We start from the raw sequence: 20,105 nt of genomic DNA on the forward strand, positions 1-20,105 counted from the left end.
CGAGTCATGGCACTCAATGGCAGCTGACATCATGAAGGTTTACATTTCATTTTTTTTCTCATCAAAGTGGAAGGACCAAAGCAGGGGCAGCTAATAAAGCTTATTTCCAAGTGACCAGTCAACATATGGGATTTTCTCCCATGTGTGTCAAACGAAACAGAGGTTTAGTTGGGGAGCTAAGGTGAGAGTGGGTCCACGCCTCGTAAAACGCTCCTCCTACATCACCAGCCGGCACTTGGCGTCAGTTACGGTAACAAGAGACTCTTCTCAAGGCTCATGGGGCAGCTGCAGAAGTGATGGGTAGAGATTAGAGGGATAGACTTCAAATCTGTCTGCTCAGGAAAGAAACATCTGGAAGAACAACACTGGCCCAAGTAGGAAAGCCGCTCTGGGCCTGGGCCATCCCGTCCATAGTGGGCACTGTTCATTTTGTGTGAGGAAAGCGCATTTCCAAGTTGTTGGAAGCATAGGGGCCCCAGGTGATATCCCTCAGAGGGAAAGAAGGCCTGGACCTCAAACCCCAACAGGACCCCGCTTATGTGACTTAAAAACTTGCTTTGACATTTCGTTCCTATTTAAGTTGCTTTCAGAATTTCTTTTATGAGTCACAACTCAGGGATCCTTGGAAGATGAAAGGGGTTGTTTGAAGCTGTTTTGCATCATGTGCTGTGGTGGGGGTGGGGTGGGGGAGTCATTTCAAAGACATCACCCTCTCCCCAGGCCTTTAATCTCAGCTGCCTTTTCCCCCACCTCTCAAAGGGAAATAATATATAAATACAAACAAATATTGCCTTTGTATGTGGAAGATAGTTTAGAATGGAGAAATGCCGAAGAGATTGTGACAGAAACTTCCCGACTTCCATGTTTGTTCAGAAAACAATCCATTTTCCACAGTGCTTTCGCTCAGAATGTACAAATTACTAGAGGGAAATATTTAATTTGGTTTCAGCTCCAGCAACCAGTTGATAAGAGAGACAGTGGAAAAGCATACGAACTTAGACTGGTAGGAGAACATGGTTATTTTGTGGCGTTCAGCAGATCTGACAGTAATGTGTAATGCTGTTGTACCTCTGGGGTGTGCTATTGATGTAAGCTTTTTTTTTTTTTTTGTAACCTAATAGCTAAGAAACGCAGTAAGGATTCTCGCTTGTATTTTCTATGTGTTTAAACTACATCTTGTAGATGAAATGCATGCTCTCCTAATTTTATACCCTAGTATTTTCCGGTAGTGTGAAAGTCAAGAAAGAGTGAACATTTGCTTAAAGTCGTAAGCCCTTCGTAGGCGCACAAGATTGAGTCTTGTCACGGATTCATCATTCCTCTTTGCCTTGAGATAAATTTAGTATTACAGTCCTTGTCCTCAGACCTATTTTTAGAGAAGACAACCAGAAAAACGGGAAAGTAGGCAGGGAAGTTCAAGTGCTTAGTGTCTGAGGTCTTCCCTGCACGTACTGAGTCAAGTAATCCCTGTTCCCCTTTCTCCTCCTCCACGCTCTGAGGGCCATGGAACCGGGACACCTGGGCCCATTGCTTGCCTCTGTCTTTTCCGTCGTCCTGCTGTGACTTGGTTTTCAAAGACTAGAAACGAACCACCACCATGACTGTTCAAGGGCGCAGACACTAAGAGTTCCAAGATCCAGAGGCATCATGTTTTTACTAAAACGTGGGAAGTGAAAGGTCGTCTAGTCCTGAGCTGGAAAGGAATGCGCACGTGAGCGCCCTCTTTCAAAGAATCAAAACGGAAAGGAAAACAGCGCCCAACAACCCTACCCGCTGTAGCTTGCTTTGTGTCACTTTGAACTTTCCATTCCGGGATGTGCGTGCAGATTTCAAAGCATGAGAGCCTAATTAAGCTTTGAGGTGCTCCCAGGAGAAGGGGAAGGCACTCGTTGCCCTGTTTCTATGCTGCAGACTCTTTGGGGACGGTGGCTCCATGGTTAGTAGCATGTGACCAACCCACACAGAATTAATGTCAGGATGGGCCTCCCACGGGCAGACGAGTGCTGCGCACCTGCGACCTGTGAGTATTCTTTCTGGGAACCAGAGTTCACCCCTTTCTCAGCAGAAACATCGTCATGAGGTCAAATGCTGATCTCTGAAGCGGCATGAATTTGCTTTGTCATGCCTGGGTGGCTCAGAGAATTAAGCACTTGACTACTGGTAAAAAGGTTGGTAGCTTGAACCTGCCCAAGGGTGACTCAGAAGAAAGGCCTGGCAATCACTTCCTAAAACTCACAGCCTTGAAAACTTGATGGCACCACTCTGTGTGCCCCACACAGGTCTCCAGGAGTCCAGATCAATTCGACGGCAGCCTACAAATGGCAATGATGTAAAGTTGAATTTCCCCATATTGTTCTCATTGGCCCTCTTTTCCTAATTTGTTGAATTTCTTTGTACTTTTAACTCTTGGCCGTCTTAGGCGAATTGAGCTCACTGAACTAACTGCCATTCAGCCAATTTAACTCCATGACCCTATCTAGGACGCAATAGTGCTGCTTGCTCCTTAGGGTTTCCAAGACCGTCTTTATAGAGCAGGCAGCTCTCTCTCTCTCTCCGAGCAGCTGGTGGGTTTGAATCTCTGAGCCTGTGGTTAGTGGCACAACACTTAACCTCCTGCACCACCAGGGTAGACTTATTGGGCATAAGGGGCCCAAAATGGCCCATAATGGAGTATACACATAGGTAGTAGTGGGTGACTTTTCATTTCTTGGGCCCTGTAGTATCTCAGAAAAGTTTAGTTGCAAAATGCAATTCTTTTAATTTTTTTAAGACTCTCGGTAAACACGCGGCTAAAGAATCCCAATTAATGACTCATAATGGCACCTTTACTGAGTGGTGGCAAAAATATTGCACCCATGTCGTTGTCTTATGCCCAGAAGACACATGTGTTAGGCTGGGCTGTCTCGAGGAACAAATCCAGTGTTGCTCATCTATGTATAAGAAAGGGCTTGATGTCAAGAAGTAGTTTTTGCTCAAGAAGCCATCCCAGCCCAGGCCAGCTAAGTCCTTAAGTCCTATGCTAGTTGCTAAGGCCCTCTTTAGACTCACAGTCACATGCTGGTGATGCAGAATGGCGATTGAGGAAGCAGGAAGATCACAGGCCGGTGGGTACAGAGTTAGGTGGAAACACGGCTGTGTGCCAGCAGTTCTCAGGGTCTACTGTTCCACATGGGACCACCCCTGGCTTCAGACACAGAGTCCCAGGGAAGTCCAGTGAAGAAGAAGGTGAAGAAGAAAGGCAGTTCTCAGATTCCCTCACTGTCATAGGCCACACCCCTAAGGAGGTGTCATCAGGTGACCACTTGATTGACAGGCTTGACCCTACCCCTAGCTAGGAGTGTCTAGTTGACATAAAATTGTCCAACTACCACAACACAGAAATAAAAACTACAACTGTTTCCAGTCTGAACACTTGGTTTGTAAAGAAGTGGCCTTGAGGACCTTGCACTAGAGCTACAAAACGGAACAAGGAGCAGTTATTGTGCAGGTGATGATGGATGGGGGCTGTGAGGCGATGTAGACATCTCTCTAGGTGTCGCTTGGCCGCTGATAGGACAGAGATGCAGGTTTAGATCCAAATGATTCAGTTTACTGTTTCAGACCCCACACGTTACAAGAAGTGGCGTCGCTGCTTTTAAGCCGCTCATCATCCAAACAAGCCAGGCAGGTGCTCCTCTCCCTGTGAGTCTATGGACCGGAGATACCCTTTGGTGATACTGTTTAATTGTCCGAGCATGAGGAGGGTGTCTATCCACCCTTTGCAGAAAACTGACTCTTTTGACTTCACTTCTTCTAGACCGGGCTTCCTGAAAGAGAGAGCGTTTGTGTGGAATTTCCAAAGTAAGGGTGATTTGTGAGAGGGAAGGTGAAAGATTGCTTCACACATATGGGCATGAGGGAAAATGAAGAAAGGAAGCATAGGTTTTGAAAAGAAAAATTAGTGAACTGTTAAATTGGTCTGGGAAATGGCAAAAGGGCCACGAAATGTTTGCAGTCCAAATGGGGAAATCCGGTGTCGTTTCTAATGGGAGAAGGACAGGTTGAAGGAAAGCCATTTGGTAACCCACCCCCCGCCCACTTGATTCTGTGAAAGTAAAGACTTCTTGCCAGCAGCAGGGAGATTTTGGTAAATGTAATTTGTGCTGTGAGATTTGGATAAACCTTTTTCTTTCAATTTCTGCCTATGGCCTCTTAGAGAAATAATAGGTGTGGAAATACAAGTTTTAAGCTTTTTAAAAACTGTTTAGCCAGATCTTGGATTATCACCTTCAACAGCATATTTCCTTAAGTCATAAGACTAAGAAAAAAAAGGAGACAGTATTTTGCAAAGGTTTCAGGGTAATCAGGTCAAAAAACAAATTCAGGTGGTATTTATTGGGAAAATTGGAGATGAAGAAATCATGCATTTCAAAGTTAAGCTTTCAGAAAGACTTCATAAAGCTCATTTGTGACTCATAAATATATAAGGAAATCACTTTGTGCTTGGGAACATTTCCTTTCTATTGCTGACTATAATGGGTTTTTGAAAGAGTCGGGGGGGGAGGGGTGATCCAATGGCTGAAACCTTAAGTTGTATTGTGAAGTAGACCAAGGGAGGCCTTCTATCGCCAAGGTGAAGGACCAGTCAGACATAATTTATGGAATTAAATTGACATCTGCTGACTCAGATATGGAGTTTACTGACGAGAGTGTCATTGAAACAAGTAAATCGGCTTCTGGTGGAACGAGCATTTGAACTCTGTGTCACATTCACCATGGAGACACCTCGCCTGCGGATGGCCGCGCTTGTTCTCTGTTTCTGCTCTCATTCTTGGAAATAACTTTTGACTTAAAGGAAATTGCAAAATCAGGACACACACCGAGTTCCTGTCGAAACATTGCCCAGCTTTCCCTCATGTTACATAACCGTAAGTCCATTTGTGAGAGTCAGAGAAGCATCGTTGGCACCGTACCATTAATCTATACGCTGCATTTACATTTTACCGCGTTCCTATCAATGTTCTTTTCCTGGTCCAAGATCAGGGCAGGATCGATTGCTTTTTTTTTTTTTTAAGTTGTCGTATCTGCTCAGTCGCCTGTAATCTGTGACAGCGTCTCAATCTTCCTTTATTTTTCACAAGCTCAGATTAAAAAAAAAAAATACACGAGCCAGTCATTTTGTAGAATGGACCTCGGTTTGGATGGGTTCAATGTTTTTCTCATGATTTGATTTAAGTTATACATTTCTGGCAGAGATTCCACGGGATAATCTACAGTGAATCACGTCAGGAAGAGATGATGCCAAGGTGTCTTATTACTGGGGAGGTTGACTTTGAGCACACCATTAAGGTTGTCTCGCCCAGTCTACTTTACAGAAGAGTTATTATCGCTATCTTTGTAGTTAGCAAAGATCTTGCAGGAGAGATACCTTGAGACAAAGCAAATATGTTTCATCTCATCATACTGTCATCTACTAATTTTAGCATCTACTGATGATCCTTGCCTACACTCATTGTTACTTTGTTGCTTGCCTGCCAGTGATTTTCTATTTCCATCATTTCTTGTCATTTGACTGTAAGGAAGTTGACCCTTCACGTCTTTACTTGGTCAGCAATTTAACTCTGTCAATAGGGACCTTCAGATATTTCTATGAGATAGAAATTTCTTCTCCTCCTCCACTCCCCTCTCCCTCCCCCTTCTTCTGGATCACATTGCCCAGATGCGTCTGTGGAGAGCCCTGTGCAAATTCTCAACTGAGTCTCATCAGATCATTGGCACTTCCTTATCTTCCAGGGCCATGAGGTGTTCCAGGTTCCACTTGGATTTCCTTTGCCCCAGCTCCCTTTGTCGAGTTTTTCTTGATATGTGAAAAAGACAACAGCTGTATGCTAGCTGTGTGCTCACTGCCACTGTGATGTCTTTGTCAGTCACCCCAGTGGACATAGCTAGGAAACAGATGTATGTAAGCTCATACATGCATACACAGTTACTCCTTTTTCTCTTCTGTGTGTGTGCATTAAGACCCATGAATAAACACCCAAACCTCAGACTCTTATGGCGGTTCTTGTAATCGTTTATATTTTCTTTCTCTTTGGGATGGAAATAATAAAATGTCATAACCCTCCTCTTCCTTAACATCTTATCTTCAGCATTCCACATGAGGAAATTAAGCCTCTTATCATTTTCCAATAGCCAACAACCACTCCATTTACAGTGACACTTTGGGGTAAGCTTTGGACTGATAACAGCAAGGTCAGTGGTTCAAACCCCCCAGCTGCTCCTTGGGGAAAAGATGAAGTTGTTTGCTCCCCTAGAGATGTATGGGAAACACTGTATAGGATTTCATGAGTCAGAACCCATGGCAGTGGATCGGTTGCATTGCCTGGAAGCTTCATCCTAAGCAGGCGTTATAAGAAGCAGATTCCTTGAGGAAAACAACCAACCAAACAAAAAGCCCCAGATTTCTTAAAAATTTCACAAGACTATCCACCATATCCTGGGTACTACTTTTCTCTAATTCTCAGATGGAAGCAATCTTGTCTTTCACCAGGACCTCTTCGTTAAAGAGGCCCACTTTTCCAACGGGCGGTATCAGGATCCTCCCATTATCTACACGACCCAGGTTCTCCTAGGATCCCAAAGGAAGCATCCTGGGCAGATTCTCTCCCTTTCCCTCTCACATGAACCTCATACTTGGTCAAGGGGAGGTCCGTGAAAAAGAAGACCCCAGTGAGATAGATGGGCACCATGGCTGCAACAGTGGGCTCAAACGTAACCATGGAGACGCTGGCTCAGGACCAGACAGGGGTTGGTTCTGATGGACACAGGGTCACTATGAGTCAGAACCGGCCCACAATATCTAACAACAATGGAAGATCACATGTGTTTAGAGCATACCAGCTCCTCAGTACTCAGAATAGACAGAGCTTTGAACCTCCTGAGTATTAACCACAGTTTTAGGAACTTTCAAATCTCTGAGCCAGAGAAATATATAAAGGCAGACACCTCCAAGCTCTACCTGTAGTTAGTGGTGCCTGGGTGGGAGAAATAGTCTTTGTATGAAGCAGGGTATCATCTGAAGAACATCTTTTTTAAAATCATTTTATTGGGGGCTCGTACCACAATCCATACATACATCCATTGTGTCAAGCACATTTGTCCATTTGTTTCCCTCATCAGAACATCTTTTAAACCATGATCCAGTTGATATTTAGAGTATATATGCTACATAAAAACCTGGATCTCTTTGGGGGGCAAAACTGGAGACGTCTTCCAGTTGTGTTCCTGAAGATATCACGTGAGGTCATTTCTAAGATGCCAGCCTTGACACAGTCCCGCATGGGGCGTCAGCAGATGACCTTGAAGAGTAGAGGAGATAGAGTGATGACAGTAATGCAGTAGCAAGTTCATTTGACATTTGGTTGACAGACCTGGAGGCCAGGCATCATGCTTGGTGGGTGATAGTCTAAAAGGGAGAAGGGAGGCTTGAGGAGTAGAATCCTGTGTTTCTTAAACATGTATTTAATTGTATTTTTTTGGTGGAAGTGCACACAGTACAACAAATCCTCAGTCTACAATTTCTACACATATTGTTCTGGTGATGGTGGGTTCATGGCTCACATTATATCAACAGTCTCAGTATTTCCCTTCTGGGTGGGCTTGCGCTCCCACAGCACCCCAGCCCTCCTTGGTGCGTTATGATAGGTGTTAACCATTTGGTCTCATGGTCTCATTCAAGGTGATACTCATTGCTCTATGGGTTAACTTGCTATCGGAGTAAAAGCTGACTTAAAAAGGTAGTCTCCATTCAAGGCTTCACCGAATAGCTCAGGATAACAGTGTTAGGGATTCCTCCCATCTCAGAAGACAAGAGTAGAATCTTACAGATCAGAGGGGAACTAAATAGTGTTCAGACGGAAAGTTTCCAAATTAGATAGAAGTAAATGATCATTTTGAGCATCTCCACAATTTTGAGTTGTGGAATTCATAAAAAGACAGAAGGTAATGTAGATGGGTGAGGGGGGTGGCCGGTGCAGATGTGTAGAAACTGAGAAGGTCATAGTATTGGTTTCTGATATCAAGTGAAGGGAGCTACTGAGCCAGAGCCATTATTTAGTCAATAAGTAAAATGGAATGAAAACTTAACTTTCTTCCCAATAAGTATTCATTGATTAATATAATGAAATAGAGAAGATTTAATCCATTGTCTGTTCATCTCCTCTCAACAGCACACATTATTTTATGTTCACTTTGTATCATGCTTTTCATAAATCCATATCATTTTCAGCTTGTGTTTCCTCACTGTACCCCCTTCACTGCATGGGCCTGGTATGCTTTCTTCTTAAGACACATATGGAGCCGTGCCCCTTACTGTGAACACAGGGGTTGAAGGCCCGCTTGAGACAGGAATGCTGAATGAAGATTGGAACCACTCATTGAACTGTACTACTAGATAGCAACTGTGAGAACCAAAGCTGATTCATAGTTGTAATCTGGTTTTCTTACTCAGTAATGCAGCGTTAACCAGACGGCAACTTAACCGTCAATCTTTTGAAGTATCTCCAAAATAAGATATTAAAAAAACCCAAAAACAACCCAACCTTTGACAGATACAACACAGCTAGGTGCAACCTTAAAAAAATCTTTTTAATCAAAGAAATGTCTAGAATCAGAAGCTGGGCTGAAAACAGAGAAGTTTTATGGAAGCAGTAAATTAGGAGCTAGTCAAAATTTAAATGTCCATTCAGTGCTTAGTCGTTGAAACCCGGAATACAGAGTAAATTGAGCTGATGGTGCAAGTTAGTACCATCATTTCATACAAGATTTTGGCTAGTAGGGTTTTTTAAGTGAGGAGAGCTTTTACGATACCAAAAAGAAATTCATAAGTATCTGCTTACAAAGTAGATACTTACAAAGATTTATGTTCTCCAGGGATAAAGACCTGTTGAGGTTCTTGGTGTCTTTGCTACTGCGTCACTAGGTGAACCATTTATGTTGCTATCCACTGGACTGTATGTTTCACAGGCCAAATGACCGTGATGCAACTTGTTATCCTGTAGGTAGAGACCTAGGTCTTTGCCACAAAGCATGGAGCAATGGTATTTTTAATAACCTGCTGCAGCCAACAGGGCTCTATCTTGTGCATCCAGGGCATGGCTCGCTGCCAGCTGAGCGTCGCTGTAGTTGCCAACCTCTGGGTGGATGAGGTTTGCCCTTCAGGGCCGATGGGAAAGCGGACTCACTTTGGTGACTCTGAGGTCACTTCTGAAAGATGATGCTGGACTCGTCTTGTCTTGGTTTGAGAACCCTGTCTGCTTCTACTCGCTTTTTGCTGAGGGACTCTTGGAGAATATGACCCGCTGGGTTGGACTTAGGAGCAGACCACATACCATCTTCTCATAGTCTCTGGGGACTTGCTGGTGTACGATGCGTCTTACGGGCCTCTACTTTTCTCGCAGTGACGGAAGTTGAGATCCATGTTGCTGTCTCTGGCCTGTGAGCTCGTACAGGACGGGACAAAATGTTGCCCGAACCTGCACCATGTTCGTGATGCTTGGTGTGTTTTCAGTTCGTGGTGTCTCTGTGTCAGTCCGTCTCGTGGTGAGCATCCCTCCTTGGCCTCTGCTTATCAAGACACCTCATGATGTGACCCTTATCGGGCTCCCAGATAAGAGTTAGCTAGGCCAGCCCTTCTCCACCAGAGACTTTTCCGGACCAGCCTCGCCAGCATTGTCGGCGTGTGTCTCATCCTGCTCTTGGTTCTGTCAGCATGTGGCGCCATGGTGTGCTTTGCTTCTGATGGCTGTCTCTCTCCCTCCCTCCTCCCCCCTGCAGACATGCCTTGAGTTGGAACGCTACCTGCAGACGGAGCCCAGGAGGATCTCGGAGACCTTCGGGGAGGACTTGGACTGCTTCCTGCACGCTTCGCCGCCCCCTTGCATCGAGGAGAGCTTCCGGCGCCTGGACCCCCTGCTGCTGCCCGTGGAGGCCACCCTCTGCGAGAAGAGCTCGGCAGTGGACATTCTGCTCTCTCGGGACAAGTTGCTCTCTGAGACCTGCCTCAGCCTCCAGCCAGCCAGCTCTTCCCTCGACAGCTACACGGCCGTCAACCAGGCCCAGCTCAACGCAGTGACCTCATTAACGCCCCCGTCGTCCCCGGAGCTCAGCCGCCATCTGGTCAAAACCTCACAGACTCTCTCCGCTGTGGACGGCACGGTGACGTTGAAACTGGTGGCCAAGAAGGCCGCGCTCAGCTCGGTCAAGGTGGGAGGGGTGGCCACAGCAGCAGCCGTGGCGACGGTGAAGAGCGCACAGAGCGACAGTGAGCAAGGAGGGGTCGGGGCCGAGGCATGCCCCGAAAACAAGAAGAGAGTTCATCGCTGTCAGTTTAACGGGTGCCGCAAAGTTTATACAAAAAGCTCCCACTTAAAGGCCCACCAGAGGACTCACACAGGTAGTGGTACAAGGTGGCCGCACGTGGTCCCCGCTTCTTTGTTTTCTCCCTTAGCGCCGCCTCGTTCTGAGAAGTGGCGTCCGTATTGAGTAGGCTGGGATCACGAGGCAGCAGGACCTGGGTGGGAACACAGAATGGCTCCCTTGCTCCCCTAAGATCTCGAGATGTCCTGAGCTCAGAGCAAGGGTTTGTCACTCTGCTGGCTTCCAGAGACCCTCCCAGGCAGAGCTAATCCCAGCGTAGGATCAAATGGTTGTGTGGCTGATGGGGGTGGGGGTGGGGGGGGGTCAGGAGGGGGAGGCTGGGGGTAGGGCGCTCTCTCTGGTAGTGTGAGCCACTGCGTACATGGTGCATGCACTGGTCACTCTCCTGACACTTTCCGCTGTTTTAGGAATGTAGCGCTCTGGTTTCCATCCACACGGGAAGCTGAGGGGGCGCGTTTGAAAGATTTCACAGTTAAACAAGGTAGCCAGGGTGTCCCTGTTCACTCTTCTCCCAGCATCCTGATTTTTCATCAAAGTCACCAACAGCAGGAGGGTTTCGGAGTTCATTAGATGTGATCATTGTATAATTAATTGACATCTCCTCTTTTGCATTGTTCTCTGGCGCGTGCTGTATGGAGAGATGGCAGAATTGCTTTTTAATGAGCTTGTTACTGAGAAGTTGCTGAAGTGATTACATTGCTATGTGTGTGGCAGAGGCAGGGAGGGGAGGCACGAGGACTGTGTCTTTTACCCGAGACTTTCGCGGGCACACCCAGCAACCATTTTGATGCGATGGGGCTTACACAGGAAAGAGGGAGATGGGCATTTCCTTGGCACCGGCCTTTGCTCTCTGAGCTGAGGTTGAAGCTGGTGATGGCCTATGCTCTTGATGTTCAGGTCCTATGGGAATCCTGATCCCTGGACCTCGCAGTGAGTCCCCAACAATGTATTACCTGTGTGTATGTGCTAGCCAAACTGAGCAGGGAAAAGCCCAGGCTTCCGTGGCGTGTCGAGAATGACATTCTGCAAGAGGAAGCACAGGAGTAGGGTCTGGTGAGCGCTCATTTCTCGGCTCACTGCGTGGCTGGAAAGTCAGGAAAGCCTGCACTCTAGTTCCTGGGGGGCACCGATAACTAAGTGCTCAACTACTAACGCGCAGTGTAGTGCTACCAACCAGATCAGGGAAGCGATGGAGTAAAGGCCTGGGGATCGGCCTCTGTAAAGATGGCAGCCAAGGAAACGGTGGGAGGCAGATCCACTGAGTACCACGTGGGGCTGCCGTAAGTGGAAATGATTTCACAGCCGTGGGTTTGGCTTCATTCTTCCATATCACTACCTACCTGAGTCACTTCCAGCATATCCTTCTACCATACCAGGCCTTGCTACCCCCAGGTAGCCAAAAGTGGACTCGCAAGACCCCTTTCTTTCAGCGCTACTGTTCTGGAGGCCTGTGAAATGGCACTGTGTGGTACAGAACACTCCCAAAGCACAGGTGAATAACACACAGCGAAGGAAATGGCTAGGTTGAAGCTCCAAGCTATTCCCATGGGAGGACGAGGTCTGACATTGCTTCCTTGCCGGCACAGGGGTTAGGCCTGCACTCCTCGCTTCTGAACTTAATTTCCCATGCCGCCCTTGGTGGGTCTGTGGATGGTCTCTCGCCTCCTCTTTGCACTTCGTGGATGGGGAGCAGAGTCCTGTGCATGGAGTGCTGGCAGAGTGTGGCTTTGACTTGTCTGCTTTACGCACTTACACCAAGGCTAACGCTTGTGGCTCTCTTCGTCTCCTTCCTTGGTGATGATGCTTGGAAGGTGGTTTGGGATTTTTGTATGTAGTCCTCTCTTTCTAAAACCTACTCTAGTGACTGAATGTGGCGGTGCTCCCAGGCTTCACAATATGGCTGTTGGCTCTCCTGAAGAAACCAGACAGAGCAAGATGAAGCACGCGTGTTGAATGGACTTGGAATGCATGGTTCTGGCCACCTTTCCAGATTACTGACACTGAGAGAGTGGACAAGGTGCTCCGAGGTTGACACTGAGAGAGTGGACAAGGCGCTCTGAGGTTGACACTGAGAGAGTGGACAAGGCGCTCCGAGGGGAGAGTGCGCAGTTCTGGGAATGCGGAGGCTTGTTTAAAGAGCTCCAGAGCACCCTTGTCTTTGTTCTCATCCTGCAGTTGGCATCATTGGCTGCGTTGTTTCTTGAAGGTTGCCACTTGGAGTACTACTGAGACAGAGTCCACCGCATCACCCAGCCCCCCACAACCCCTTGCTGTAAGGCCAACGAAAGTGAAATGCCTCCTTCCCTTAGGGAACTCCCTCTTGAAGGCGCCATGCTTTATTAGGAAGGCAACAATACAGGACGTTGCAGTCAGGTGAACTTGGGCTGGAGTCCTGGTGGTGCCTCTTGCTGGATGTGTGACATAGCCCCTAAGTCCCCAAATGGTTTGGAACTACTGCTCCTTTCCAGAAAAATAATCATAACGATTACTCTGTGCCCCCCGACAATTAAAAACATTTGTGCTGCAGCCCATAATCCCGGATAAATTGTGGTGTGTGCTTTGGCAGCCCCTGGTATCACCCCAGGGGCCCACAGGAGGTGGTGCCGCCCACTCTTGGAAATGCTAAAGACGCATTGCTCCCCTTCCCCAGTCTGGGTTTTTCCTTTACAACAGGCCAAGTGTCTCCCTCTGAACTTGTTTTGAAAATTAAATGAGCAAATACAAGGAAAGTAGATAGTCAGAGCCCATTATAGATAATAGTAGGGTTGGTTGTAATTAATGCTGTAGTGACTGTTGATAATGATTAGTGATGCAAAGTGTGTGTGTGTGGGGGGGGGTGTGGGCAAAGCTTTATTAAGCTAGAAATAAACTAAGAAGTCAGAGATAAATATGCCCCAAAGCAAACATGCTTCCAGTCTCCCTCTGACCATTGGGGCTATGATGCTCAAAGGCACCTGCTGTGGAGGTTGAGGCTGACATCATGCATGCGCGGTGCATTCACGAGCATTGTGCCTGGAGAACCCTTCCTTGGACACAGGGCTGGGAGCGAAAGTAGGTGCTGTAGGAGAGAGAGGCCGCCGGAGGGAGGGGTAGCAGGGCGGAGGCTGGGGAGAGGGGCTATGAATTCATTTGGATTAAATGGATGAGAAGCCGAGTATTTATTTGGAATTGGTGTGAATGGGGCCCATGGGGAACTGAAAACAAAGGTGATAATTTATGTGGTGTGGATGAACTCAGAATAATGAAAACAGCATGAAGGATGGAATCAAATTAAGTGCCAACATATAAAGGCGATGGCGGAGTAAAAGCTCCAGGCCAAAGGTCTATGGCGACGGGGATTCTGGTTGGAAGAGTTTGCTGATCTAAGCCCGAGACGCGCGGAGCACTGATCATGAAATGTGATGATGAACGCAAAAGGGTGCGCTGGGGGCCGTGGTTGGGTTCAGACAAAGCATTTCATCCCATGGAAACAGTTCCTCCTATTTTACTTACAGAAAAGCTGTGGAACAGGGAGAGAAAGCAAAAGCATCCCCAAGGAAAGAGAAGTCCTTGTTTTGTTCGTCAGGGTTTTGTCTGCGTGGCGTGTCTCTTCTCTGTGGTCCTGTATTTGCAAGTGGATACACTTACAAAAGGAAGCCAAACTGAAGTGAAATGAGCGAGTCTCCCATGTTCAGAAGCAGCGTGGTGCTGGCAACATGGGTGTGCTTGCATTGAGGAATTTTAAACCTGTTATTCATGTATTCATTATAGAGATAGAATGTACTGAACTGGAAAAGATGCGCATGCGTGTGCGCGCGCGCGCGCGCGCGCACACACACACACACACACACACACACACACTGCACCCCCCTTGCTGTGGCTGTGCTTTGAGGATGCTGTGAATCCTTCAAACTTTTTGCCCTGGAGGTTGCTTGGCAGTGAGTGGAATTTTGTGTGTGTGTGTTTTTTTTAAGGAGCAGATGTGCCAGTCAGTAGGTAGCTGGAGCACAGATACCGGTTGCCCTGTGAGGTGAAGTTAGGGATGGGGGAAGCAGCCCCGGGATGGAAGAATGTGAGGCAAGAATAGGGACAAAGGGACTGCTAGCAAGTGTCAGGACCTTCGTGAAGGGAAGTGCATGGAAATGGACCAATGGTTTATTCACCGCCCACAGGAGCACTTAGCACTGCTGGAACATAAACACCCCTTCAACCGCCAGGCCATTATAGGCTTTCCTCTCCCACTAGGCTTTCTGATCTTTGTATAAGACCTGTTGCTTCCTTCCTCCATATTCCAAGCATTGTGTCACAGTCTCCATCTTCTTCAAGCCAGCAGCGTCACCTCTACCTAGGTGCGAGGGAAACCTTCGCTTCTCGTGTTTAAGAAGTCTCTACGTTCTCATGTTCAGAATAAGAGTCAGTGTGTTAAAACTCTTGTGTTTCTATGCGAGGAAGTGAGCGTAAGGCCTCATGTTCCACAGCTCTTCCTGTCCACGTGGGAGGATAAAAGGGAAAGCTTGCGCTTTAATTGTTGCTTCGCTCACGAGGGCCATCGTCTAAAAAGCATGCCCATGGTTGTGTACTCTGAAGAGCGGGTCATGTTGGTGACCAGCGAGAGATGTGAGCAAGTGTGTTTTTTCCTGAGCTGTTGGGAGGGCGCTCCGTAGACTGCAACTGCTTGGACTTCCTGCCTGAGTGATGATAAGAACATTCCAGCTTCCACAGTGAAGCATGGAAGGGGTGCTTTACAGGTGGAAAGGTAAAACACGTGTGGGATTTACCGATTTTGCGTTTTCTTGGGGGGGGGGGGTTCTTTTTGAATCGGAGGAGTCCCTGGGGGCACAAATGGTTAACCCAGAAGCTGGTGGTGCACACCCACCCAGCAGTGCCTCTGAAGGATGTCCTGGTCATCCGTTTCTGACCAATCCAGTTCTAACATTCCTCTGGGGTGATCCCATTCTGCATGCAGGGAGCGATCACAAATCGCAATCCAGTCTACCTGGCAGTTGCAACTAACGCCAGCAACAAAACGCTACCATTGAAGAAGTGGTCAGGAATTAGGAGAAGAGTTTGTTTTCAATTGAAAAGATGGCCCAAAGTATCACCCACAGAAAGCCACGCTGCTAAGACACAGGTGATAGTTCTCATTGCCCACATGGACGGAAAGTTCTCCAGCATTTGGGTTAGTTTGTTTACTGACTCAACAGATGCCAATAAAGCACCATCTAGAAGTCAGGTGCTGTTTTATGTTCTTTCTCAAATATCCAGGCATCTCATTCTCATAATGACTCAGCGACATAGGCACTCCTGAGTACGTCCTACAGATGCGAGCCATGGGGCTTGCCGAGGCAGATGGCTTGCTCGGTAGGGCCTGGTTGGTCGCTGCCTGTACTGATCCTGGAACCAAATCAGTGTTGCTCCATCCGGTTCACGCTTTTAGCTTTTTGGCTACCACAATGGGGGAAGTCACAAACTCAAAACAGACAGACAAACACCAGATAGATGGGTATTTCTCTTCAGAACTCATTACTAAGAGAGAATGAAAACTTGCAGTTTAAATCTTAAAATCTTAAGTGTTCTTCTGAACAGGTAAACACAAAGAAGGAGCTTAACTGAAGGATAATGCTGTGTGAAGGGACTAAGACCCATGCCAGGAAATGAGAAAGGCGTGGTCTTCTCTTCCCTGGCCTGTTAGAGACTGCTGTCGTGGTCATGAAGAAGCCCTGGTGACATGATGGTTAAGTGCTCAAAAGGTTGACAGTTCAAACCCACCCGTCGCATGGCTGGAGAATGATGTAGCAGTCAGCTTCCTTAAACACGGCCACCTTGGAAACCACATGGGCTGTTCTCTGTCTGACGGGGTCGCTGTGAGTTGGAACTCTGTGGCAACTTACTTTATTTGTCTTATGATCGTTAATATCAACCCTTTGTTTTTGTAAACTTCAGGACGAAAGAGAGGCTTTCTTGTACTATTCTTCACGTACGCCTTAAAAGGACACAAGTTAATCCCCTATTGCTAAGAAGTAAGAATGGCAAGCAATGTTAGAGAGGAGGAACCCTCCCATATGGCGTAGTGGTGATGCGTGGGACACTGTGCTCTGGAAGGCTCAGAATTTGAAACCAGTGGCTGCGTCGTGGGAGAAAGATGGGCTCTCTACTTCCGTAAACAGTTAATAGTCTCAGAAACTTATGAGGCAGTTCTACCTTGCCCGATAGGGTCACTATGCACTATGAATTAGCTTTGACTTGATGGGAGTAAGTTGTTTTTATATATATGAAACTGAGGACACCTAAAAATAAGTCAGAATAAGACTTACCCAGGATATGATGTTTCCTGCCCCTCTTGGGCAATTGGAAAAGTGCAAACAGTTAGATACTAAACTCCTAATCAAAAGGAACCCTCCGCAGGGGCCTGTGAAGGCAGACTGGAGATTTCTTTAGAAAGATCCACCCACTGCCTGTAAGTCAGCTGTGACTTATAGCCACCTTATAGGGCCAAGGAGCCTGCTGGCACTGCTGGGTAAGAACTAGCCTGACCTTTGAGCATCTCCCATCAAGATTTATAGCTTTGAATACCCTGTAGAGGGTTGCTATGAATCTCATCCTCTGCAGATTGACAGCCCTGTATCAGGTCACTCTGAGGCACAATCAGATCAGTGACAGTGGGTTTAGCTTTCTAGGACAGAGAAGCAGACCCCCACATCTTTCTCCAGCAGAGCAGCTGGTAGATTTCGAGCACCCACCAAGTTGGTGAGTCATCAGGGACTTGTCCACAGTGCCACCAGGGCTCCTTCTCAAGGTCACCGCTCTAAAAACCCACTGGGCACTTCTCTGCACACGTGGGATCGCCATGGAGCAGAATCCACGCAATGGCGACGAACAGCCACGGCACTGGCCCTATCTAATGGAAGACCATCTTGCTTCATCTTGATCTGTTCAGTTATTATTACTCAGTTATTAACTGCCACACACAGGCATTCAGTGGCCAAAGATGTCAGCCACTGTGACACGGAGTGACCACCCAAGGGGGGCGGGCAGGTGTGGAGATAGGGCCACTGAAAGAAAGAGTGCTAGAGCCGACAGGACAGTAAGTCAGAGTTGGGGTTTGTGTCAGTAGTCAGAGGCAGTGTGAAAGATTCAGAGATAAAAACTTCTCTTTTCTCTTTCTGGACAGGGCACTTATTGATGCCATGCTTCTTTTAAAAGAATGCCAAATGCAATAATACACTAGTTTATACAAATAGAAGCCTTAATTCAAGGGCAAGGCATGGCAGAGGGATACAATTAAACACCTCAGGATGGAGCAGTAGGGGTCCAATCGACCACTTTCAACCTCTTCATCACCACAGATAAGAATTCTTTGAATTTATACAAATGGGGCCATTTTAAGACACTGAAGAGCCTTTAATATGCCGAGACACATGGATGGCTAATGAAGTTTATCCATATGTTGAGGCAGAAACTCATTAAACTCCGATTATGGAATGGACACTAGAACAAGGGTTAAATGCTTTGCTCACTAGGTGGAGAGTGTTTATTAGGGAGGAAGGTGAGCTGGTTTGGATTTAGAATGTTTTAGCGCTTAAGAGAAGTTTGAAAAGTGGGGACTTGAATGGGTGGGCAGCAATTGATGGGAGAAATGCATGGGTTCAGGAGAATCTTGGAGCGTCACTGCATGATAATCTAGCAATAAGCTAACCGTTAACAGGAGGATGCATTTTCATAAACAGCTATTGGGTAGAATGGCTTAAACTTAGCATGTACATAGCAGGCACATTTATGTTATCATTATTACATAACAAAAAAAATGTAGGCTTTGTGGGATGCCTATTCCCAAAGTCCTTTTACTGGATAACTGGTAGTCACAAAATAAGTAAATATGTTAAAATGAGAATGAAGGAGAAAGAAGAAAACAAAATTAATGGCTCTGTCATCATAAAGAATTAATTTTTTGATCATGTACAGTACCAGACACTCAATTCTTTCCTCCATCTCTGAAGAGCTTATGTTTTAATGTAAAAGCCAGATATGGGGTTGCATAAAATTGTTACCTTGGAACTTGGTCTCAAGAGACTGTAGCATGAATGGGAAGAGAAATCAGTAGCAAGGAAGGAAAGAAAAGAATCTCGCTCCAGAAAAAGCAGTGGATGTAATAGAATTTTATAAATTCTAGAATCTCAAGGTTCTGTCAGCTCCGCTTGGTAGAACAGGGTCCTGAGAAGCCTGTGCAAATAAAGGAATACATCGGCAAGACCAATTGCTACTGTCTTTAAAACCTGCTCCTTTGATTAAGTAGAGGAGCCCACGTGGCATAGTCGGTTTCACTTTGGGCTGCTAACCACCAGGTCAGCACTTCAAAACCACTACCCACCCAATGGGAGAAAGATGAGGCATTCTACTCCTGTAAAGAGTTACAGTTGCAGAATTCCACAGGGATAGTTCTACCTCGTCATATGGGGTCGCTATGAGTCGGAATTGTCTCAATGGACAGTGACATTTTACTACAATAAGTTAATTAATGACCATGATAATAATAGTTATCTTGTACATATTATCTTGAAAACTTGGAGCAAATTTAAATGGATCTTTGTAAACAACCAATGCTAAGATAATGTTAATTGTCGGTAGGAAATGTACATATTTTTAAAAATTGATAGAAAGGACAGATGAAAAGTGTTTGTTGCATGCTGTCTTTCTTTGGAAAAAAAAAATCATTCAAATTACAAGGCCTCGCTGAATGGGTTATCAGAAACAAACTTTTCATCCAAGGGAGTGAGGCTTGATAAATAATTGGAGCCTTTTGGAATACAATACCCCACCTCCACCCCCACCCCGTCCTGAGCGACATATTGTGGCTCATGGCACTGCCAGGTAACTCTGTCATCAAATGGAAAAACCGGGGCCCTTTGGGACCAGGCAATTTCTACTTGCCCCCATTCTAATGGTGGTAAATTAGGTGGCCCTAACCAAAAAACCAAACCCACGGCCATTGAGCCTACTCCTAGTGACCTGTGGGTTTCTGAGACTGTAAACCGTGACAGTCAAAAGATCTGTCTTTCTAAAGAGTGGCTGGTGGTTTCGAATTGCTGATCTTGTGGTTAGTAGCCCAACACATCACCACTGTGCCACCAGGCCTCCTCAGGTGGCCCTAGAGCAGTGGCTCCCAACCTCCCTAATGCCACGGCCCTTTAATATAGTTCCTTATATTGCGGTGACCCCCCAACCATAACATTATTTTGTGGCTACTTCATAACTGTCATTTTGCTATTGTTATGAATCGGGCGATCCCTGTAAAAAGGGTCTTTCGACCCCCAAAGGGGTCGTGACCTACTGAGAACCACTGCTCTAGAGAAATCTATTTCCTAAAATCTGAGTTCCACCTTCTGCATCGCCCATCCAACTCCCTAACCCGTGCCGCCTTCTCTCCTCTGTCGCTGCTTACATTCAGAGCCTCCTCCTTCCTTGGAAAGGATCGGGTAGCAAGACGCTGCTGACTGATGGCTCGTACATCCACCAAGCAGTGTGTCACTTCGTGTTTTTTTAAATCTCCATTTGTGGGAGACGACTCAGTGGGAGTCTACAGGCAAATGGGAAGCATCATGGGTGAGTTTTGGAAGTTGGGATTGTGCCCACCTTCCTTCTCTCCCCTCTTTCCTGTGAGTGGCTTCTTTCCAACTACTTTTAAAAGTAGAACGGTGTCATGAAACTGACTA

General features: G+C 46.5%; 1 protein-coding gene across 2 annotated transcripts in view; it reads left to right on the plus strand.

Moving 5' to 3' along the window:
* Positions 1-20,105, plus strand: part of KLF7 (KLF transcription factor 7) — a 103,917-nt gene that overhangs the window by 39,497 nt on the left and 44,315 nt on the right. Inside the window, exon 2 of one of the 2 annotated variants that reach the window (XM_075528955.1) lies at positions 9,814-10,435. In XM_075528955.1, coding sequence (XP_075385070.1) covers positions 9,814-10,435 — 622 coding nt within the window. The remainder of the gene's footprint in view (positions 1-9,813; positions 10,436-20,105) is intronic. The other variant, XM_075528956.1, reaches the window with a different exon arrangement.

The sequence above is a fragment of the Tenrec ecaudatus genome, chromosome 13, assembly GCF_050624435.1.
Source record: "Tenrec ecaudatus isolate mTenEca1 chromosome 13, mTenEca1.hap1, whole genome shotgun sequence".
Classification (NCBI taxonomy): Eukaryota; Metazoa; Chordata; class Mammalia; order Afrosoricida; family Tenrecidae; genus Tenrec; species Tenrec ecaudatus.